Source organism: Mobula birostris, chromosome 25 (genome assembly GCF_030028105.1).
Source record: "Mobula birostris isolate sMobBir1 chromosome 25, sMobBir1.hap1, whole genome shotgun sequence".
Classification (NCBI taxonomy): domain Eukaryota; kingdom Metazoa; phylum Chordata; class Chondrichthyes; order Myliobatiformes; family Myliobatidae; genus Mobula; species Mobula birostris.
Genome location: NC_092394.1, coordinates 9,677,546 through 9,702,879, shown reverse-complemented (window position 1 = coordinate 9,702,879; position 25,334 = coordinate 9,677,546). Strand labels below are relative to the sequence as shown.

Sequence of the window (25,334 nt, the reverse complement as noted above, 5' to 3'; positions counted from 1 at the left end):
CTCCCCTACAGTTGTATACCTCATGACAGTCCACACTCTCTCACAACCCACACACCCTCCTGCAGTCTGTCCCTTCGTAACATACTACGCTTTCCTTTAGTCCACACCACCTTCACTGTTTTACCCCTCATGACAGTCTACAATCCCCTACACACACCCCCCGGCTCCCACCGTCTGTCCCCTCATGACAGTCTACCCTCTCCTACAGTCTAGCCCTCTTCTCACCGCAGTCCGCACCCGCTTCGACTCTCTGTCCCCTCACGGCCGTCTCCCTCCGCCCCGCCATCGATCGGCCGCAGCCACTGCCAGGCCTGCATCGACCCGCTCGCGTGCGATTGCCGCTGTCTTTTTGCGACCCACGTGAGTCAGCGATGGCGGAGGCCGGAGAGCGGCGGTGCCGGGACCCAGGCCCCGAACTTGCCCGGCAGCTGGCCCTGTCCCGGGGCACTAAGGCCGGCAGCCGGTCCACAACTGCAGGTGTGTGCGCGGGGTCCGGGGTCGGCCGGGGAAATAGGGGAGCGGGGCGCCGTGACTGTGACGGATCCCCGCGGATACCGGGACAAGGGATGTGAAAGAACCCTCGGATAACTGGACACCCGGACAGGGGGTGTGAGAAATCCCGATTACCGGGACAGGGATTTTGAAGGGACCCTCGGGTATTGGAACAAGGGGTGTGAGGGAAATCTTAGATTCTAGGTGGGTATAAGGAAACCCCTGTATACCCGGACAGGGGTGAAGAGGGGACCCCGAGTATCGGGACAGACAGTGTGAGGAGCCCCACGATACCTGGACAGGTGGTGTGTGGGGACCCCGGGGCACTGGGACAATGGGGTGTGTGGGAACTCCTGGATACTGTGTTAGGGGCGTGAGGGGACCCCCACCCCCCAGCTACCCAGTCAGGGGTGTGAGGTTACCCTGGGTACCGGGGTAGAGTGTGGAAACTTCAAAATACCATGGCTGGAGGTGTGTGGGGTCATGGATAGCTGGTTAGGGGTGTAAGGGGACCACCGATTACCAGACAGGATATGAGGGGATCCACGGGTACTGGGATAAGAGTGTATCGAGATTCCCAAATACTAGGTCTGGATGCATTAGGGGACCCCTGGGTACTGGGATAGGGGTGTGTGTGTGTAGAAACTCCCCGGTACCAGAAACGACCCCCCCCCCCACCCCAATACCGGGACTGGAAATGTGAGGAGGACTCTAGGGTACCAGAACAGGGGGCGTGAAGGGATTCCTAGATACTGGGACAGCATTGTGAGGGAATCTCCTGGATAGAGGGACAGACGGTTTGAGTGGACCCTCTTGTGCTAGGACCCCTGTGTTGGAGGGGTGACAGCAGCCCTTCCAACACAGGGACAGTACAGAGACAGGGGTGACAAGAGTCCATTAGGTATCGGGGCAGACTGGGGGCAGCGTGTGGCAGCAGCTCCTCAGATGGTGGGAACACTGTGGTAGATTGTCAGAATCTTTTCCCCATCAAAATGAGTCTAAAACACAGATTTAAGCTGAAAAATGAGTAATTTCAAAGAGACAAGCAACACACATCAAATTTGCTGGTGAACGCAGCAGGCCAGGCAGCATCTCTAGGAAGAGGTACAGCCAACGTTCAAATCTCTTAGTAGCTGTTCCTTCAGTTAGTCCTGATGAAGGGTCTCAGCCCGAAACGTCGACTTTACCTCTTCCTAGAGATGCTGCCTGGCCTGCTGCATTCACCAGCAACTTTTAAGTGTGTTGCTTGAATTTCCAGCATCTGCAGAATTCCTCGTGTTTAAATTTCAAAGGGATCTGGGTGGTAAGTTTTTTCATTCAGTGGTTATCTAGAACAAGGTGGTAGATGTAGATACAATTACAATTTTTAAAGACATTTGGACAGGTAAACCAAGAATGGTGTAGATTATGGGATTAGCATACGTGGGCAATGTGGTCAGCAGCGTGATACTGCACAGATACTGGAGAACAGTGTGATACTGGAGCACCTCAGATAGAAACCATAGAAACTACAGTACAGAAACAGGCCCTTTGGCCCTCCTTGGCTGTGCCAAACCATTTTCTGCCTAGTCCCACTGACCTGCACACGGACCATATCCCTCCATACACCTCCCATCATGTATCTGTCCAATTTATTCTTAAATGTTAAAAAAGAACCCGCATTTACCACCTCATCTGGCAGCTCATTCCATACTCCCACCACTCTCTGTGTGAAGAAGCCCCCCCTAATGTTCCCTTTAAACTTTTCCCCCCTCACCCTTAACCCATGTCCTTTGGTTTTTTTCTCCCCTTGCCTCAGTGGAAAAAACCTGCTTGCATTCACTCTATCGATACCCATCATAATTTTATATACCTCTATCAAATCTCCCCTCATTCTTCTACGCTCCAGGGAATAAAGTCCTAACCTATTCAACCTTTCTCTGTAACTGAGTTTCTCAAGTCCTGGCAACATCCTTGTAAACCTTCTCTGCACTCTTTCAACCTTATTTATATCCTTCCTGTAATTTGGTGACCAAAACTGAACACAATACTCCAGATTCGGCCTCACCAATGCCTTATACAACCTCATCATAACATTCCAGCTCTTATACTCAATACCTCGATTAATAAAGGCCAATGTACCAAAAGCTCTCTTTACGACCCTATCTACCTGTGACGACACTTTTAGGGAATTTTGTATCTGTATTCCCAGATCCCTCTGTTCCACTGCACTCCTCAGTGCCTTACCATTAACCCTGTATGTTCTACGTTGGTTTGTCCTTCCAACATGCAATACCTCACACTTGTCAGTATTAAACTCCATCTGCCATTTTTCAGCCCATTTTTCCAGCTGGTCCAAGTCCCTCTGCAGGCTCTGAAAACCTTCCTCACTGTCTACTACACCTCCAATCTTTGTATCATCAGCAAACTTGCTGATCCAATTTACCACATTATCATCCAGATCATTGATATAGATGACAAATAACAATGGACCCAGCACTGATCCCTGTGGCACACCACTAGTCACAGGCCTCCACTCAGAGAAGCAATTCTCTACCACCACTCTCTGGCTTCTTCCATTGAGCCAATGTCTAATCCAATTTACCACCTCTCCATGTATACCTAGCGACTGAATTTTCCTAACTAACATCCCATGCGGGACCTTGTCAAAGGCCTTACTGAGGTCCATGTAGACAATATCCACTGCCTTCCCTTCATCCACTTTCCTGGTAACCTCCTCGAAAAACTCCAACAGATTGGTCGAACATGACCTACCACGCACAAAGCCATGTTGAGTCTCCCTAATAAGCCCCTGTCTATCCAAATGCTTGTAGATTCTGTCTCTTAGTACTCCCTCCAATAACTTACCTACTACTGACGTTAAACTCACCAGCCTATAATTTCCCAGATTACTTTTCGATCCTTTTTTAAACAACAGAACAACATGAGCCACTCTCCAATCCTCCGGCACTTCACCCGTAGACAGCGACATTTTAAATATTTCTGCCAGGGCCCCCGCAATTTCAACACTAGTCTCCTTCAAGGTCCGAGGGAACACTCTGTCAGGTCCCGGGGATTTATCCACTTTAATTTTCCTCAAGACAGCAAGCACCTCCTCCTTTTCAATCTGTACAGTTTCCATGGTCTCACTACTTGATATTGGGACAAACAGGGAAAATGCAGAATGGGTTCAGTGTTTTGCTGTAGACTCTCACTTCAGTAGTGGTTTGTTTTGCTGTGCAGTGTTTGGCAGTTTTAACCTGTTTGGATAAACTTTTAAGTAGCGTAGCAGTTAGTGTAATGCCTTACAGCGCAAGCGATCGGGGTTTAATTTCCACAACTGTCTGTAAGGAGTTTGTATTTTCTCCCTGAGACTATGTGGGTTTCTTCCATTTGTCCTCCATGTGATAAATAAAGCTAATCTTTGTCTTTTTTTTCATATCAAATATGAGCAAATGGGATGAGCTTCGTTGGGAATCTTGGTCAGCGTGGGCCAGTTGGGCCGACAGGCCTGTTTCCATGCTGTATGATTCTATGAGCAGAGTGATATTTCCAGTCATTTGGTAATTAGTTAAATTTATATAATGCCTCTCATAACCTCAAAGTGTACTTCATACCTTGAAGTGCATTACAAGTTCTGGTATAATAGGAATAAAAAGTGGCCAATTTAGAGAAGTAAGCTCCAACAGTGGTGTAATAATGTCCAATTGTTCACAATGACCGGAAAGGAGGTCTCCTGCTATTCCTTGAATAAGTGAAAAACTTATGGAAGGCTATTACTGTCATTAGTAGAATGCATTAAGCCATTGAAGATTCGAGTAAAATGGAGCGAGCTCGGGCTTTTCTTTTTGAAGCAAAGGAGGATGAGATGTGTCTTGGTGGAGGTGTACAAGATGATAAGAGAAGTAGACTGTGTGGATGGTCAGCAGCTTTTTCCCAAATGTAATATGAGGTGGCATAATTTTAAGGTAGTTAGAGGAAAGTATAGGGGGGATGTCAGAGGTAAATTATTTTACGCAGAGTGGTGGGTATGTGGAATGCACTGCCAGTGTAGTGGTAGAGGCCAATAGATTAGGGACGTTTAAGACACTTTTAGATGGGTACCTGGATGATAGAAAAATGGAGGGCTATGTAAGAGGGAAGGATTAGAAGGTTATAAAGCCAGATCAGTATTATGGGCCGGAAAGCCTGTACTGTACTGTAGTGTAACATGCAAAAGTCTTAGACACATGTAAAGTGGCATGCAAAAGTTTGGGCACCCCTGGTCAAAATTTCTGTCACTGTGAATAGCTAAGTGAGTAAAAAATGGCCTGATTTCCAAAAGGCATAAAGTTAAAGATGACACATTTCTTTAATATCTTAAGCAAGATTACTTTTTTCATTTCCATCTTTCACAGTTACAAAATAACAAAAAAGGAAAAAGGCCCGAAGCAAATGTTTGGGCACCCTGCATGGTCAGTACTTAGTAACACTCCCTTTGGCAAGTATCACAGCTTGTAAACGCTTTCTGTAGCCAGCTAAAAGTCTTTCAATTCTTGTTTGGGGGATTTTTGCCCATTCTGCCTTGCAAAAGGCTTCTAGTTCTGTGAGATTCTTAGGCCGCCTTGCATGCACTGCTCTTTTGAGGTTTATCCACAGATTTTCGATGATGCTTAGGTCGGGGGACTGTGAGGGCCATGGCAAAACCTTCAGCTTGCGCTTCTTGAGGTAGTCCATTGTGGATTTTGAGGTGCGCTTAGGATCATTATCCTGTTGTAGAAGCCATCCTGTTTTCATCTTCAGCTTTTTTACAGACAGTGTGATGTTTGCTTCCAGAATTTGCTGGTATTTAATTGAATTCATTCTTCCCTCTACCAGTGAAATGTTTACCGTGCCACTGGCTGCAACACAAGCCCAAAGCATGATCGATCCACCCCCGTGCTTAACAGTTGGAGAGGTGTTCTTTTCATGAAATTCTGCACCCTTTTTTCTCCAAACATACCTTTGCTCATTGCAGCCAAAAGGTTCTATTTTAACTTCATCAGTCCACAGGACTTGTTTCCAGAATGCATCAGGCTTGTTTAGATGTCCCTTTGCAAACTTCTAATGCTGAATTTTGTGGTGAGGACACAGGAAAGGTTTTCTTCTGATGACTCTTCCATGAAGGTTATATGTGTACAGGTGTTGCTGCACAGTAGAACAGTGCACCACCACTCCAGAGTCTGCTAAATCTTCCTGAAGGTCTTTTGCAGTCAAACGGGGGTTTTGATTTGCCTTTCTAGCAATCCTACGAGCAGTTCTCTTGAAAAGTTTTCTTGGTCTTCCAGACCTCAACTTGATCTCCACCGTTCCTGTTAACTGCCATTTCTTAATTACATTACGAACTGCGGAAACGGCTACCTGAAAATTCTTTGCTATCTTCTTATAGCCTTCTCCTGCTTTGTGGGCATCATTTATTTTAATTTTCAGAGTGCTAGCCAGCTGCTTAGAGGAGCCCATGGCTGCTGATTATTGGGACAAGGTTTGAGGAGTCAGGGTATTTATAAAGCTTTGAAATTTGCATGACCTGGCCTTTCCTGACGATGACTGTGAACAAGCCATAGCCCTAACAAGCTAATTAAGGTCTGAGACCTTGGTAAAAGTTATCTGAGAGCTCAAATCTCTTGGGGTGCCCAAACGTTTGCATGGTGCTCCTTTCCTTTTTTTCACTCTAAAATTGTACAAAACAAAAATAATACATTAATCTTTCTTAAAATGTTGAAAAGAATGTTTCATCTTTAACTTTATGACTTTTGGAAATCAGTTCATCTTCTACTCACTTAACTATTCACAGTAACAGAAATTTTGACCGGGGTGCCCAAACTTTTGCATGCCACTGTATATAGCTGGGGTGCTTAAGACTTTTGCACATTACTGTATCTGTCAACTTGGAGCAGAACGTGAGTTTGTAAATCTGATGAGAGCAAAGGATGTTGGGAATGGCGAGGGTGCAGCGCCATAGGAGGGGTGTGGGGCAGGTGGCAGAGAAGGAGTGCTGGAGCAGTGCAGATGCAGACATGACCAGTCCTGAGATACCAGACAAGGTCATTTAATTCCAACTGGTTTATTGATCATTACAAAATGTTTCTCTGGTGCTTTCTACTCCATTCTCTCTCCCTTATCCGTTCCCCAACCATGATTCCCCTCTGCTTGCTCCCTTCCCACTCTCAGTCCACGATAGAGACTCATGTCAGAATCAGGTTTATCGGCACTCACATATGTCATGAAATTTGTTTGGGCGGCAGTACAGCGCAATACATAAAATTACTACGCTATTGTGCAAAAGTAATTAGGCACTGTAGCTACATATGCATGCGTAAGAGTTTTGCACAGTACAGTATGTATTGAAGAAGGTGCTTTCAAGAAGAAAGAATATATACACACAGGTACTTTCATGACTGCAGTATGTATCAAAGTACTTTGCAGCCAATGAAGTCTATTTGCAGACCCTCACTTTGTGGAAACTATCTCATCAGTGCAGAGTAAGCTCCCATAAGCGTCAGAGTTGGCCAGGGGACTGGGGAGAACTCCCCTGGTTTTGAAGTAGTACCATGATTTTTTATATATATACTCTGCAGAAGATAAACAAGGTTTACCTTTCTTCTAAGAGATGACGCCTCTAACAATGCAGTACTCCATCTGTAGTTCACTGGAGAAGAGAATCTAAAAGGTGTGCACTGAGACCTGAAAAGTGAGATTAGAAACCAGAACCTTTGCATAAAAAATTAACTGACATTTTCCTATAACTTCAGCATGGTTCTTAAGAAAAGTGCAAAGCACCTGAGAATTAACGTACAATTAATAAATTAATGTCAGTGCTTGGAAACAATAGCTTATTGAGGATGTAATAATGGGATAGATAAACTACTGAACGTCATTTATCAATTTTAAACAATCGCTAAGTGTCAGTGAGCCTTTAATCAGAGGTAGAAACATTACTGGAGTATATTGCAAATATATTTATGTACACTTAGAAACTCAGTGGTTGATCAAGGATAGCTGTATTTGTATTGGGAGAAATTTTGTCTCACTAATTTCATTGATTTTTTTGAGATAATAACTAGGAATATTGATGAAGGAAGAGCAATAGGTGTCCATGTGCTCTTTAGTAAGACACTTGACAAGATCTTGTCTGGAAGGTTAAGGCACAGGGTCTAAGACATGCTGGCTAATTGAAAGATGACATGGTAGCGTAGAGGTTAGCATAATGCTATTACATCAGAGATCAGGCTTCTATTCTGCTGCTGTCTCTAAGAAGTTTGTATATTCTCGCCGTGACCACGTAGGTTTCCTCTGCGTGCTTCGGTTTCTTCCCATGTTACAATGACGTATGGATTAATGTTAGTTGTGGGCATGCTGATTTGATTTGGCACAAACGGTGATTTTCACTATGTTTTGATGTACAAAAGTCTGAGGCATCCTAGATTTTTTATATGGTTTCAGATGGTGTGCCCTCTGATCTCAACATCATCGAGGTTGTCTAGGTTACCTGGAGAGACAGTGAGACAGCAAAAGTCTGTGGCAAGTTCTCCAAGATGCTTGAAACAACCTACCAGCTGATTTTCTTATAAAACTGCAAGATAGTATACCTAAGAGAATTGATGCAGTTTTGAAGGCAAAGGGTGATCACATGAAATATTGATTTGATTTATTTTTTTTACTGTTTACTGCTCTTTATGGGGCATTTTATGATATTTGGAAGCTTTTCATCATTTTTGAAAACATCTTCGCTTTACAGATTATTTTTGCACAGCACTGTACATGAAAAAAATAAAACTAATCTTTATCTTTGTAATTGAATCTATAATTTGGTTTAGTGATAAGAGAATATAAAATATCCAGACATAATGTTGCAGCTTTCCCAACAACTAATATTAGACTGCGCTTGGAGTATTGTAAACACGAGATTCTGCAGATGATGGAAATGCAGAGCAACATACAAAATACTAGAGGAACTTAACAGATGAGGCAGCATCTACGGTGGTGGTGGTGGTGGGGGAGGGAGGGAATAAATAGTCAATTTTTTGGTCCAAGAACCTTAATCTTGAAGTATTGCATATAGTTTTGGTTTGCGCTGTAGAGTTGCTGAGGAAATTCACCAGAATGTTGCTGGGATTAGAGGTCTTTAGTTATGGGGAGAGATTGGATGGACTGGGGTGACCTGATGGAGGTACATAAAATTAAGTAAGAGGTATAGATAGGGTAGGTAGTCAGATGTTTTTTCCATGATAGGAAGATCAAAATCAAGCAGGCATAGATTTAAGAGAGGAAGAAATTTTAAAGGAGATTCTGGGGTGCCTAGGTGCGACTCAAGGGTTCAAGTAGCAGCAGTACTCTCAATGCATACGATAAAATATTCCCGTTTTGGCCTGATACAGCTAAAATGCACAACTGCTTCCGAGGTCAGTACAGTCAACAAAGATGTCTTAATGCGGTTAAATGAATTATTGCTGTTTAAAACCAATGGAAATAACACTGATTGTGGTCGAAAGCACCCACATAGGACACCTTGGAGGAAGCGCGGTTGTAGGAGGGGGTTACAAGTGCGTTTAAGGAAATGAAGTTTTAAACTCCCTACACCGACTATCTTGCTGGCAAATGTGCAGTCTCTGGTGAATAAAATTGATGATCTCAGAGCTAGGGTGCTGAATCAGAGGGACATTAGGACTGCATGTGTCCTTTATTTCATGGAATCCTGGTTAACCCTTTCCGTACCGGATGCAGCGATTCAGATTGACGGGTTTACTATACAGCGTCAGGATAGATCTATAGAGTCTCTCAAAAGCAGAGGTGGAGGAGTATGCCTCATGGTCAACTCTTCTTGGTGCACAAATATGTCAGTGCTGTCCTAATTCTGCTCACCAGACCTGGAATATCTAGCAGTTAAGTGCCATCCTTTTTACCTACCACCGGAGTTCCCTGGGTCATCCTGGTAGCAGTTTACATTTCAGCTCAGGCCAGCGTCAAGCAGTCTTTAGATGATCTGAGCGATGGGATCAACATGCACGAAACAGTGCACCCTAATGCCTTCACCATCATTTTGGGAGATTCTAACCAGGCCAGTCTGAAAAAATTACTAAGCAATTACCATCAACAGATCACTTGCAATATCAGGAAACAACACACTGGACCATTGCTACACCACCATCAAGAATGCCTACTGTGCTATTCCAGGCCCTCACTTTAGTAAGTCTGATCACTTAGTTGTACTTCTACTCCCTGAGTACAGGCACAGTCTGAAGACTGCAGCACCAGTAGTGAGGACCAAGAAGGTATGGTCAAGAGAAGCACAGGAGCACTCATGGGACTGCTTTGAATTGGTGGACTGGACTGTATTCAGGGATCAGCTTTGAACCTGGATGAGTATACCGCAGTTGTTACCGACTTCATTAAAAGCTGTGTGAATGAGTGTGTGCCCACAAAGACTTATTGTACACTCCCAAATCAAAAGCCATGGACGAACCAGGAAGTACGTTGTCTGCTGCAGGCTAGATCTGTGGCATTCAAGTCTGGTGACCCAGGCCTGTACCAGAAAACCAGGTATGATTTGCTGAGGGCTATTTCAAGGGCGAAGAGACAACTTTGAACGAGGTTGGAGGCAACATTGGACGCACAGCAACTCTGGCAGGGTCTGCAAGACATTACTTCCTACAAAGTGAAACCCAATAGCATGAATGGCAGTGATGCTTCACCACCAGATGAACCCAACGCCCTCTATGCCAGCTTTGAAAGGGAGAACACAACTACAGCTGTGAAGATCCCTGCTGCACCTGATGACCCTGTGATCTCTGTCTCAGAGGTCGATGTTAGGTTGTCTTTAAAGAGAGTGAACCCTCACAAGGAGGAAGATCCCGATGGAGTACCGACTAGCGGGAGTTCTCAAAGACATTTTCAACCTCTCACTGCTACGGGCAGAAGTTCCCACTTGCTTCAAAAAGGCAACAAATTATACCAGTGCCAAAGAAGAATAATGTGGGCTGCCTTAATGACTATCACCCAGTAGCACTCACATTAACAGTGATGAAATGCTTTGAGAGGTTGGTCATGACTAGACTGAACCCCTGCCTCAGCAAGGACCTGGACCCAGTGCAATTTGCCTATTGCCACAATAGATCAATGGCAGACGCAATCTCAATGGCTCTCCACACGACTTTAGACCACCTGGACAACACAAACACCTATGTCAGAATGCTTTTCATCAACTATTGCTCAGCACTTAATACCATCATTCCCACAATCCTGATTGAGAAGTTGCAGAACCTGGGTCTCTGTACCTCCCTCTGCAAATGGATCCTTGACTTCCTAACTGGTAGACCACAATCTGTGCGGATTGGTGATAACATATCCTCCTCATTGACCATCAACACTAGCATACCTCGGGTGTGTGCTTAGCCCACTACTCTGCTCTCTATATACACATGACTGTGTGGCCTAGGCATAGTTCAAATACCATCTACAAATTTGCTGACGAGACAACCATTGTTGGTAGAATCTCAGGTGGTGACGAGAGAGCGTACAGGAGTGAGATATGCCAACTAGTGGAGTGGTGCTGCAGCAACAACCTGGCACTCAATGTCAGTAAGATGAAAGAGCTGATTGTGGACTTCAGGAAGCGTAAGACGAAGGAACACATACCAATCCTCATAGAGAGATCAGAATTGGAGAGAGTGAGCAGTTTCAAGTTTCTGGGTGTCAAGATTTCTGAGGATCTAACCTGGTCCCAACATATCGATGTAGTTATAAAGAATGCAAGACAGCGACTATACTTCATTAGGAATTTGAAGATATTTGGCACGTCAACAAATACACTCAAAAACTTCTATAGTTGTACCATGGAGAGCATTCTGACAGGCTGCATCACTGTCTGGTATGGTGGGGGGGTGGGGGTGGGGTCTGCTACTGCACGGGACTGAAAGAAGCTGCAGAGGGTTGTAAATCTAGTCAGCTCCATCTTGGGTACTGGCCCTGGGTACCCAGGACATCTTTAGGGAGTGGTGTCTCAGAAAGGCAGCGTCCATTATTAAGGACCTCAGCACCCAGGGCATGCCCTTTTCTCACTGTTACCATCAGGTAGGAGGTACAGAAGCCTGAAGGCACACACTCAGCGATTCAGGAACAGCTTCTTCCCCTCTGCCATCCAATTGCTAAATGAACATTGAAGCTTTGGACACTACTTCACTTTTTTAAAAATATACAGTATTTCTGATTTTTGGAACATTTTTAAATCTATTCAATATATGTATACTGTAATTGATTTACTTGTTTATTATTACTACTTTTATTTTTTTTTTCTCTTCTATATTATGTATTGCATTGAACTGCTGCTGCTAGGTTAACAAATTTCATGTCACATGTAGGTGATAATATACCTGATTCTGATTTAAGGGGTAAGTTTTATTTTATGCAGAGACTGGTGGCAATCTGGAATTTGATGCTAAAAGAGGTGATAGCTTCTGATGCAATCACTATATAGGATGTTTCTTATAGTGGGGGACAGAATAGAAGGACGTCTCTTTAGAAAAGAGATGAGGAGGTATTTCCTTATGCAGATGGTGGTGAATCTGTGGAATTCTTTTCGCCAGATGGCTGTGGAGGCCTAGTCATTGGGTATATTTAAAGTAGAGGCTTTTGATTCCTCAGGGTGTCGAAGGTAACAGGGAGAATGCAGGAGAATGTGGTTGAAAGGGATAATAAATCAGCCATGATGGAATGATGGAGCAGACTTGGTGGGCTGAATGGCCTAATTCTGCTCCTATGTCTTATGGTCCATATTTAAGAGATATTCAGATAGATATTTGAAGGATATGAATCTGATGTGGGCAGTGGGATAAGTGTAGATGGGCAACAATGTCAACATGAAGACGGTGGACCTATTTCTGTGCTGTGCAACTTTACAAAACTCTGAAGTTGTTAATAAAATATCACAAGGTTGATCATAATGGAGCAGGATGTAGAAGATTGCCCAGAGCACAGATAATCGGATGAAGTGGTGCAGCTTCAAGTTAGAATTTTAACACAGGTGAGCTGATACAGAATTCCATGCTGGGTCCTTAGCGGTTTTTTATCTGTTACCTTAATGTGATGTTTGCTGGTGATACAAAGCTAGGTGGAACAGTGAGCTGTGAGGAGAGGTGGTTAGATAAGTGGGTAGGTGGTGATAGATTAATGTAGATAAAATCTGCTGCTGTTCACATTAATAGGAAAAGATAGCAAACAGTATTTTCAATTGGTGAAAAACTAATAAATATTGGTATCGGAAGGGATCTGGATATAAAACACGTAGTATACCAGGTATGGAAAGCAGTTGCAGTTTGGAAGGAAAAGAATACGTTGGATGAATAAGTAATTATACAAGGCCAGTTGCGAATATGCTTGTGCAAAGTGTTGGTCTCTCTTGTCATGATATAAAGAAAAATAAGATTTTAAAAAGTTAGCTTTATTTGTCACACATACATTGAAACATACAGTGAAATGTGTCATTTACATCAATGACCAACACAACCTGAGGGTGGGCTGGCTAGCATGCCTGCAACTTACTGACGCTAACCCGTGCATCTTTAGGAGTGTTGGAGGACACTGGAACACCTAGAGAAAACCCACAAGGTCACAGGGAGAAATACAAACTCCTGACGGACGATGACGAAAAATTGAACCCAATCTCAGTTAAAATGTAGATCTTGTATCTTGATTTATGAGCTGTGAACTATGAAGACAGAATGAGTAGAATTGTCCCCGTACATATTGGAGTTTAGAAGAATGAGAATCATCCAGGTTAAACATAAAATTCTGAGTGATCGCTTGGGTATATCCTAAAAGGCAATATTCTCAGGCTAGAGAATTTAGATCCAGGGCAATATTTGAATGGTCCAAAATGACTGATGGATGGTGGGGTGGAGATATGTCTTTACCAAAGGAGGTAAAAGGTGCTCCTTCCCTCCACTAGCCTGCAGGTCACCCTTGGGCAAGGTGTAGCACTTGCTTATTCCCCCTGATCAGAGTCATGGGAGCAGGTGGTAGATGGTTGTATGAGCATCTGGTGCATATCACAAGTCCTGGTTATGCCACCACTGATGCCAGGCAGACAGTCTCTGAAGAGTATTGATCATGGCTGGGGTCATCTGTCTTGTAAAGACACTGCCCAGAAGAAGGCAATGGCAAACAACTTCCGTCAAAAATTTGCCAAGAATAATCATGGTCAATAGACCACAACACATAATGATGATAATCAAATGTCAGATGGAAGGAATACTTCCCCCTCAAGGTGTGAATTCTCAACCCAGAGAGCTGTGCGTGCCTTAGATCAAGAGATATTTGGGCACTTAGAGAATTAAGGGTTTTGGTGTTTTAGTAGAGCGTGGTGTAGAATCAGCTGTGATCTCATTGAAGGATTGTATGGCCAATTGTTTCCTAATGTTCAAACCCATCTGAAAATCAACTGGTCAGACTAGAAATAAAATTTCAAAAAAACTACTTGGTGCTTGGTCCAGTCCAATCTTGGCCTATTAGTTGCGGTGGGAGTACATCACCATATCTCACAGTATCTCATTACCAAGCTCCAGACAGAATTCAGTCGCAGATTGTGCAGTTTCCTCATTGGGAAGTTGGGGTCTACAGCCACGTGCACCCAATAAGCCACAGAGACCTTTGGAATATCTAGGGTTTACCTGTAGGCTGGATAGGGGAAGGGGAGTAGCACAGCCAGCCCACCTTTCAAACCTATTGTGAAAATCTTGTCCTGCCAGCTAAATCATGTGGCAAATATAATCATCTCTCAAAGTTGTCAATGGCTTGAAATATAATTAATGTTAGCAATGATCAGAAATAATACAATGACCAGAAGTTATTACATTTAAAAATTATGGGATTCAACAAAAACCATGTACTGTTGACAATTAGTACTCCATGTGGAAGTTACTTCATGATGAGTAGGGTATTACAGGTGGTCCCCAACCTTTTGTGCACCGCAGACCGGTTTAATACTGATATTATTCTTGCGGACCTTGTGTGCGTTCAAGTTCAACAGTGGGCATGACAGGGAATGAGGAAAGGTGCAGCTGACTCATATTGGTTCATATGGCCAAATCATATCGTTTCCTCGCGGCCTGGTAGCACATGCTCACGGCCTGGTGGTGGGGACCACTGGGGTATTAGAATTGAGTCATGAATGTAGTCCGTTTTTTCCTTTGATAACATGTTAAGTTCCAAAGTTACAGCTGACTTGCATGTTATTTGGGGGCATCTTACTGCCTGTTACACGCGCTGGTGTTTAGGGCAGCGATGAAGGTTCTCCAACTCTCTCTGTCATGAGCCACTTAGATAGGTTCTTTGTTGCTGTTTCTGTAACAATTTTGTTTGACCAGTCAAGATTGTTAGCCCTGAGCTGAACCCCCAAACCTGGAAGACCAATGGACCACTCTCGGTCAGGCCTCTACCCTTTGACTTAAGTTTGGCATGGGTGACCCTATCAAGAGCCAGAGCCAAAACTAAAGCTTTGACTCTGGCCAGCACATCTCTCTGGAGATGCAAACCTCCAAACCATGACAATGTTGTGGACCTCTTGGAGGTATTTGGGGCAAGGTTGACAGTTATATAAGTGTCGATATTTCCCTACAAAATACTAGCCATTACCTTTGTTATTTAGTTCTCACTGAATCAGTACTGAAGAAACATTAATTTGGAGCAACTGATTTGGATTTGTTTCATTGTTCCACACAAGTTTGTCCATCTTCATCTAACCCCATCTTCAGTTTCTTTTACTCCTTTCTCTCTTGTGTACTTATTTAAGTTTTTTCTAAAAATGCCACTATGGTATTATTCTTAACCTCTCCGTATGATAACAAGTTCCATATTCCCCTCACTCTTTGGTTAAGGATGTTCCTCTGAATTCCTGTTGGCTTTATTAGAGATTGAAGTTTCTCTCCGTTGAGGTGTGAAACTTAGACAGGGATGGCATCTGTTGCTGAGGCCCTGATGTTTTAGACCAAAGGACCATAAGTCAGTCACAGGAGCAGAATTAGGTCATTCAGCCATTTGAATCTGGTCTGCCAATTGATCATGGCTTATTAATTTCCCCTCTCAACACCATTCTCCTGTCTGCTGCCCATAACTTTTGGACCCTTATTAATCAAGACCTATCAACCTGTGCTTTAAATATGATGAGGCCACTCTCAGGTGGAGGAACAGCACTTCACATTCTGTCTGCATCGCCTCCAAGCTGACAGCATGAATGTTGATTTCTCTAGATTCCAGTAATTTCTATCCCCTCCCCTTCTCGCTTTCTTTTCATTCCCCATTCTAATTCTTCTCTCATTCTTCTTCCCCTCACCTGCCTATCACCACCCTCTTGTGACCCTTTTTCTTTCCCTTTCTCCCATGGTCCAGTACTTTTCCCTATCAGATTCCTTCTTCAGCCCTTGACCTCTTCTGTCTATCACTTCCCAGCTTCACACTTCATCCCCCCTCCTCCACCCTTCTATCTTACCACTCTCCTAGTCTTGCCTATCACCTGTCGGATTGCACTCCTTTCCCTCTCCTCACCTTCTTATTCTGGCTTCTTCCCCTTCCTCTGCAGTCCTGATGAATATTCTTAAAAGATTCTTCAGAGTGTTTTGTGTGTAATTCTGTTTGCCTCATTTCTAGAAGGATGTGGAAACTTTGGAAAAGGTGTAGAAGAGGTTTCAGAATTCAAAGTAAGTTGATTATTTAAGTAGGTATATGTCACCACGTATAACCTGAGATTTATTTTTATGTGGGCATTTACAGTAGATATGAAAAAACACAATGGAATCAATGAAAAACTACACACAAAGACTGACAAACAACTAATGTACATAAGACAAACTGCAATTACTAGAAAAACAAATAATAATAAATAGTAATGAATACTATTGAGAATATGAGCTGTGGAGTCCTTGAAAGTGACTTCATAGGTTGTGGAATCAGTTCCGTGCTGAGGTGTGAAGTTATCCATACTGGTTCAGGAGTCTTGATAGTTGTAGAGTAATTACTGTTCCTGAACCTGGTGGTGTGGGACCTAAGGCTTCTGTACCTTCTTCCTGATTGTAGCAGCAAGAAGAGAGCATAGACTGAATGGTCATCTTTGATGATGGATGCTGCTTTTTTTGTAGCAGTGCTCCTTGTAGATATGCCCAGTAGTGGGGAGGGCTTTTCCTCTGGTGGACAAGGCTGTATCCACCACCTTTTGTAGGCTTTTCCATTCTTGGACATTGGTGTTTCCCTACCAGGCTGTGATGCAATCTGTCAGGATACTCTCCACTGTGCATTTGTTGAGATTGTCAAAGTTTTAGATGACATGCTGAATCTGTGCAAGCTGTAAGAAAGATTTGCCTTCTTTGTAAAGGCTTACATGTGCTGGTCCCAGGACAAATCATCTGAAATGCTAATGCCAAGGAATATAAAGTTAATGCCCTTTTCCATCTCTGATCCCCTGATGAGGACTGACTCATGGGCCTCTGGTTTCCTCATCCTGTTGTCAACAATCAACTCTGGTTTTGCTGATGTTGAGAGGTGGTTGTTGTGGTACCACTCAACCAGATTTTCAGTCTTCCTCCTATATGCTGACTCGCCGTCACCTTTGATTTGGCCAACAATAGTGGTGTCAGCAAATTTGAATATGGCACTGGAGCTGTACTTAGCCTTATGGTCATAAGTGTGAAGTGAGGAGACACCACATTCTTGTGTACTGATGGTGATTGTGGAGGAGATGTTGTTGCAGTCCGAACTGACTGAGGTCTGCAAGTGAGGAAATCGAGGATCCAATTGCACAAGGAGCTATTGACTAGGTCTTGGGACTTAATTAGTTTTGAGGGGATGGTAGTGTTTGAGATTTACCCAGGGTATTGCCTGGATTAGAGGGTATAATTTTAAAGGAGAGGTTGGACAAAATTGGATTGCTTTCTGTAGAACATTGGAGGCTGAAGAGACCTGACAAATTTGAGAGGCCTAGACAGGGTTGGCAGGCAAAATCTTTTTCTCCAGGGTAGACCTGTCACTCTAGACAACATGCATTTGGTGAGGGGAGAATGTTTAAGAGAGATGTGCTGGCATGTTTTTTTTAAATACAGAGAGTGGTGGGTGCCTGGAACAGACTGTGGAAGCAGGTACAATAATTTTGATTGAGGCTTTCTGACAGTCACATAAATATGCTGGGTATAGAGGGATATGGATCATGTACAAGCAGAGGAGATTTATTTTAATTTGGCATCATGTTCAGCGCAGACACTGTTGGCTGAAGGGCCTGTTTCTTTAGCATGCTATGTTTCCTGTCAGCTGAGAACGCTGGCATAAATGGTGGAAAGAATATACTGCCCATCCATCATCTGCTCAGTCAAGCACCTCCTGCCCCACCTGTGGCAGAGTCTGCACATCCCACACTGACCTCATTAGCCACTTAAGAAGCCAGAAAGCCAGTGCAGAAGAAAGTAATTCTGACCCCGAGGGACTGCCTAATCAAAAATTAGTGATTGTCTTATTATCTATGACCTCATCCTCATGGAAACATTTATTATTGGTCCATCCCATCAAACCTATTGATTTTTCTGAAGATTTCTATCACACTTGCCTCTGCTTTCTCTTCTGTGGAGACTGTTCATCTTTCCTGATTTAATGAAAGGTCATCAACCTGATACTGTTTCTCCACTGACCTGCCAAGTATTTCCAGCAATTCTTTTTTGTTAAGTACATCCTTTCTCTACTGTTACTGCACTTCGTTTGCATTCTTGCCAGAGCTTTTATAGCCTTTCCTTAATGAGGCCAAAATTATTAAAACATAGAACATCAAACAATACGGTACATACAGGCCCTTCGGCCCACAATGTTGTACTGACTTTTTAACTTACTCAAAGGTTTATTCATTTATTTATCGAGATGCAGCGCAGAATAGGCCCTTATGGCCCTTTGAGCTACGCAACCCACAATCCCCCAATTTAACCCTAGTCTAATCACGGGACAATTTATAATGACCAATGAACCTACCAACCGGTAGGTCTTTGGACTGTGGGAGGAAACTGGAGCACGTGGAGGAAACCCGTGAGTCACGGGGAGAATGTACAAACTTCTTACGGGCCACAGCGTGAATTGAACCTGGGTCACCTGTACTGTAAAGCACTGGGCTAACCACTACGCTACCGTGCCGCCCATCAATCTAACCCTACCCTCCTACTCAACCGTCCATTTTTCCATCATCATCTATGTGTCTATCTGAGAGATTCTTAAATACCGCTAATATACCTCGGCGGGAGGAGAGAGAAGCAGCGCGTTGCGTGTGCGCAGCCCTCTGGTGAAAAATGATATTGTATCCGTTGAATAGGGGCCGTGACAATTCTGGTTTGATGGAGAAGGGACGTGAAAGCACAGAGGAACATCTGGAAAAATTTCTGAAACGCTCGTTTGCTGCTGTCGTTACTGCATGGTCGGGGATCTTTTGGAGGGAGGGCCTCAAAATCCCCGGCTTTGCCTGCTGTTGGTGACCGAGATGGAGGTCGAATCGCTCGGATAGAGATGGCGCTCAGTACTTGGTGTCAGAGAGCTGATCAGAGCTCGAAGTTTTCGGATGACTCAGAGTCGGACCGTGGTCGGGTATGGCAGGGAGAGTTTTTCTTCCTTCTCCCGTCTGCGTGAGATGTGGGACATTTGAGAGACTTTCAACTTTTACTGTGCTCATGGACTTCTTCATCAAGTTATTGTATCGCTGCACTGTTGTAACTATATGTTATAATTATGTGGTTTTGTTAGTTTTTTTCTGTCTTGGTCTGTCCTGTGTTTTGTGATATCACACCAGAGGAAGTATTGTATCATTTCTTAATGCATGCATTACTAAATGACAATAAAAGAGGACTGCGTGTCTTCATAATCATATCTGCCTCCACCACCACCCCTGGCAGGGATTCCACACACTCTTCCCCCAATCACCTTAAAATTATAAGCCCTTATATTTGCCACATTAGCCCTGGGAAAAAGTTTCTGGCTGTCCACTTGATCTGTGCCTCTTATCTTGTACACCTCTGTCAAGTCACCTCTGATCCTCCTTTGTTCCAAAGAGAAAAGCTCTAGCTTGCTCAACTTATCTTCATAAGACACATCCTCTCGTCCAAGCAGCATCCTAGTAAATCTCCTCTGCACCCTCCCTAAAGCTTCCGATATTGAAGTGACCAGAACTGAACATAATACTCCCAAGTGTGGGTGTCACCAGGGTTTTATAGAACTGTAACAGCACCTTGCGGCTCTTGAACTCAATCCCCCAACTAATGAGGACCAACACACCACATGCCTTAACCACCCTATTCGTGGTCCTCTTGTCGCCTTTTCCAGATTTCATACATTTAATGCAACTTTCCCATCCCATCACTTCAGAAGTGGGTTCTGTTGTATATTTTGGTTTTGTTGTGGATTTTTGACCTTCCTCTCTCCCCCAGCTGAGTGGTTGAAGCTATAGCTTCTGAGGCTGCAGGGTGCTGGTTCAGGCCTGACAGCAGGGCCAGAGCACACCATCTTGAACACTGAGGGGTGCTGAATTCCCACAGAGGTGGTGAGTTATTGAAACAAGGCTTTGTCTGCCTCCTCAGGTCTGCATAAAGGTGACTGCATGCCAATACTTGGAAGAGGCCCAGTAGATGGGGAAGGGATGAGGGAAAGAAGTCATTTGTGACATTTGTTGGATTTGCAAAGTGCAAATTGACAAGTGTCCATTTATTTATAATAGGAAAGAACATTAATGACATGATTTTCAATGTGTTATTATTGGTAATACTTGGTGAGATTACCCCTGTGGAATTTAGCCCAGCTTATCAGTGTTGGTCTGGTGAACAAGGTGAGTACACTTTGTTCCATACCCCTGCCTCTTCTGAACACCTCATCTTCCTCTTGATCCAGTTGCGTATCAGGCTCCTTTCTCAACTTTCTTTTTTAAAAAAAAACTTTGGAAAAACAAATGATTTTAAAAGAACACTGTTTTATTTATAATACTCTGGATTGGAGGCTCTGCAAAATCTTAGTGTCTCTTGACAGCTAAGGTGTAAAATTGATGTGTTGAGATCAACAATGACAGGATTTGCAGCGATGAATGTGCACAGTGAGGAGGGATGAAAATCGGATAGTTGCAAGTCTGTTGTGTACATGAGGTGCAAAAACCATACTCAGAAAAGGAAATGTAGCGTGCACGCGCGCATGCACACACACACACACACACACACACACACACACACACACACACACATCTCTCTTGCACACGCTTCTTTCTGGCACGCCCCTCCCTTGAGCGCGCTCCTCCCTCATGCACGCCCCTCTCTTACACACACACCCACACAGCACTACACACACTCTCACACACACCTCTCTCTCACATTCACGTGAGCAAACACACACACACACACACCCCACACCTTCCCTCCCCTCTCTTTCTCTGTCACTCCAACACACACGCTTCTCTCACTCGCTCTCTCACACACACCTCTCTCTCTCTCTCACACACACACACTAATACATCCTCTCTTTCTCGCTCACGTGCATGTGTGCGTACACACACACACACCACACACACACACACACACACACACACACACACACCTTCTCTCTTTCACTCACACATATACAGCTTACACTCTCTCTCACTCAAACACACACCTCTCTCTCATACACCTTTCTCACACCCCCCCTCTCTCTCTCTCTCTCTCTCACACACACACACACACACACACACACACACGCACACGCGTGTGCGATATGTACAGCCCTTTCTCACTCAATCTCTCTCACACTCACACACACACATCTCTCTTGCACACGCTTCTTTCTGGCACGCCCCTCCCTTGAGCACACTCCTCCCTCGTGCACACCCCTCTCTTACACACACACCCACACAGCACTACACACACTCTCACACACACCTTTCTCACATTCGCGTGAGCAAACACACACACACACACACACACACACTCTCACTCTCTCTCTCTCTCTCTCTCTCTCTCTCTCTCTCTCTCTCTCCTACTTGAATGATGTTGCAACTGTTTTTAATTCAAGTGTTCTAATATTCCAAACTCTCTAGCTTTCTTCAGTCTGGTGTCGCCAGTACAATCTTCTGTGCAGTGGTGAGCTGGGGCAAGGGCATCAACACGGGTGATGCCAACAGGCTCAATAATCTGATTAGAAAGGTGGCTCTGTTATACAAGTCAAACTGGACACACTGGAGGCTGTGGTAGAGCAAAGAACCCAACAAAAAAATCCTGGCAATTCTGGATAAAGTTTCTCACCCTCTGCAGGCCACCTTGGCTGAACAGAGGAGCATTTTCATTAATAAGACTAAGACAACTGCACTGCTCCAAAGAGCACTTTATGAGGTCACTCTTACCCTTGGCTGTTAGGCTCTATAATGTCGGAGAAATGATGCCCCTTCCTGTTGGACTGTTTGAGGTAACTTAATTATTTTATTCTTTCTTACTTCCCTTCTAATATTTGTATATTTGTATATCTGCACTGGTAATGCTACTCTGACACCGTAATTTCCTTTGGAATCAATAAAGTATCTATCTATCTATCTTTCAGTGCAGACAATTGTGTGATTTAAATGTGTATTTTAGGGCAGTAGTTATCAGTGTCTGACTGCATCACTTTATATGAATGGGTTACTATCCCTGTAAGATAGGTAAGCCAAGGTCTGTGTGTCTCATTGCACTTTATTTCTGCACCAAGGGACATGTTGCAATCTGTTTTCACAGGAGTGTGAGTAGGAAGCTGTGTTCGCACTGCCTTGTAGCTGGAGCACGGCTTGGCTCAGCTGGTCGCACAGTCAACTCTGAGTCAGAGTGAACGAGTGCACCGTCTAACAGTGACACTGCTTTGTATTGATGCTGAAGATCCCTTGACACAACTCAGTGAAGAATGGCCAGTCTTGGCCAGTACTTCTACCACACCACCACTCCATCCAATCTCTGCCTTTATGTGTGTATTGCTCCACTCATATTAGTATCGAAGAATGAGAGACAGGGAGAGGGAGAAATAGAGAGAAAGTGGAACCATAGAATCAGAATCAGGTTTATCACTGACATAATTATTACTGACAATCGGTTTATTATCACTGACATATGTTGTGAAAATTGTTTTGTGGCAGCAGTACATGCAATACATAAATATAAATTATAATAAGAAAAATATTTTATACGTAATATAAAATTGAATAAGTAGTGCAAAAAGAGAGTGAAAATAGTGAGGTAGTATTCAGGGTTTCATAAATATGATAGCAGGGGAGAAGAAGCTATTTCTAAAACGTTGAGTGTGTGTCTTCATGCTCCTGTACTGCCTCTCTGCTGGTAGTAAGAGAAGAGGGCATGTCTGGGGTGGTGGGAGTTTTTAATGATGGATACTGCCTATTTAAAACTTTTCCTTTTGTAAGATGTCCTCAATATTCAGGAACTAGTGCTCATGATGGAGCTGGCTGAGTTTACAAACCTCTGCATTGGCCCCGCCATACCAGATGGTGATGTAAGTTAGAATGCTTTCCACAGTACATCTGTAGAAATTTACTAGGGTTGTACTTCGGCTGAAGCTGTCCATGCCAAACAGGATGCCTATCCAAGATAGTCTCATTGGTCCGTGATCGGACAATATCCCTCCAAACCAGGGGTTCCCAACCTTTTTTATGCCATTGACCAATGCCATTAACTGAGGGGTCAGTGGGCCCCAGATTGGGAACTCATGCTCTAAACTCTTTTTATCCATGTACTCGTCTAATTGCCTTTCAGACATTGTATTCATACCCATCTCTACTACTTTCTCTGGTAGGTCATTCTATATTCAAACATTGTAATCGTATCCACCTCTGCTACTTCCTCTGGTAGGCCATCCCATGTACCCACCACGCTGTGTGTGAAATGGTTTCTCCTCAGGTTGCTTTTGAATCATTCCTCTCTCACCTTAAGGCTACTGTATGTCTACTGGTTCTAGACCATTCTTCCAGTCATCGACACACTAGGGAGAAATGGCCAATTAACCTTTCAATCCACATGCCTTCAGGATGTGGGAGGAAACTGGAGCATCAGGAGGAAACCCAAACAGAAGGAAAACATGCCAACTCCACACAGACTTCAACGGACATCAGGATCGAACCTGGGTCAGTGGAACAATGGAGCCCGACGTACTGCACCATTTTGACCTGTGGGTTGTCAGTGTTCCTTACACGTCTCGGGTGCTGAAAAGGGCAAAGCAGTGGCTCGGAGGTAGCATTTTTTTTGCATCAAGTTCTGGTTCAAATTCCACCCCAGAGATTCAGCACTTACCTAACTTCTTAACACCTGACCAAAGGGAATGACCTCACTTGAGATGCTGTCCATTGTCCCCTACCTGCCACCTTGGAAAGATGAAAAAGATCCCGTAGCCCTAATCGAAAAATAGCGGAGTTCCAGCCGTTGTTTCTCTCTCAAGCAGCATCATGGGTGTTGAGTGATGAAAAGGTCAGAACAGCGTGCTCATGGCTCAGAGATATTCTTAGAACATCAGGAAATCCCAAAACACTTTAAAGGGAAAGAAGTCTCAACGAATAGTTGTCAGTGACGTGATGCAGAATGCTCTAGAGTGTACAGCAAGCTCCCACAATTCAAACTGGATGATCTGATTTTCTTGTGGCCATACGCTAGTGAGAACTCTTCATATCAGCTTCTTTAACAAGACTGTGGAGTGTATTATGTCTGCAAGGCAGATGTGGTTTATTGTCTCATGGATGTCACCTCTACAGTGCCAAACTTCCTCATCAGTGACTTTGGGGTTGCCAGCCTGGCTCTCGTTAGAGGACTGTATAGATACTTGAGTGGGAGAGAGGAGCGGGATTTGTTTTGCTGTGGTTATTTTGTTGCTTGTTGTATTTTAGGAGCTTGCTCACAAGCCTTTGGCTTAGCACTTTCTATTGAGTGGCACTACTGAGTGAAGCACACTCAGAGACCTCTGAGGGAAATAATTGCATTGTGTCTGTGTATGAGACGATAAGGAACAGCCTGTCTTCCAGTGATCTGACCAACATTTCTCCCACCACCAGCTCATTCAGGTTGTCTATATACAAAATTGCTGCTCCATTTTATACTTTCCTCCTTCATAGTGATCATGAAATGGGAAAGGTAAAAAAAATTCACATATATGTCACCATGTGTAATGGTGTATGTTGGGCACTGAGCGGTGATTAGGGTATTGTGATTAACATTTAGGATGGAACAATCTGACTGGACAGAACTGGGCGTTCTGAGAGCAGGCAGGACTGGGCGGTCTGAGAGCGGAGGGGATTAGACAGGACTGGGCGTTCTGAGAGCGGACAGGACTGGGCAGTCTGAGAGTGGAGGGGGCCGTGCAGAGGGGACCGGGCGGTCTGTGAACGGAGGGGACCGGGCGGTCTGCGAGCAGAGGGGACCGGGCGGTCTGAGAGCGGAGGGGACCGGGCGGTCTGAGAGCGGAGGGGACCGGGTGGTCTGCCAGCGGAGAGGACCGGGCGATCTGCCAGCAGAGGGGACCGGGCGGTCTGAGAGCGGAGGGGACCGGGCGGTCTGAGAGCGGAGGGGACCGGGCGGTCTGAGAGCGGAGGGGACCGGGCGATCTGAGAGCGGAAGGGACGGGGCGGTCTGAGAACGGAAAGGCCTGGGCGGTCTGTGTGTGAACACAGAATGCAGTTGCTGTCTTTGGTGGACTCACACACCAAGGAACATAGAGCTTTAGGGCAGCATCTTTTTGGGGTTGGGGCAATATCTGCCACAATATTCCCAGCTAAGACTAAGCTAAGATTATCTTTATTTGTCACGTTAACTTTGAAACATACAGTGAAATTCATTGTTGCATCAATGACTAATATAGTC

The 25,334-nt window shown here is 44.3% G+C and overlaps 1 protein-coding gene across 1 annotated transcript in view; it reads left to right on the top strand.

Moving 5' to 3' along the window:
- The first annotated feature begins 308 nt into the window (after positions 1-308).
- dph1 (diphthamide biosynthesis 1) overlaps positions 309-25,334 on the top strand; it is an 814,404-nt gene continuing 789,378 nt past the window's right edge. Inside the window, exon 1 of the mRNA XM_072243260.1 lies at positions 309-477. Coding sequence (XP_072099361.1) covers positions 372-477 — 106 coding nt within the window. The 5' untranslated portion in view covers positions 309-371. The remainder of the gene's footprint in view (positions 478-25,334) is intronic.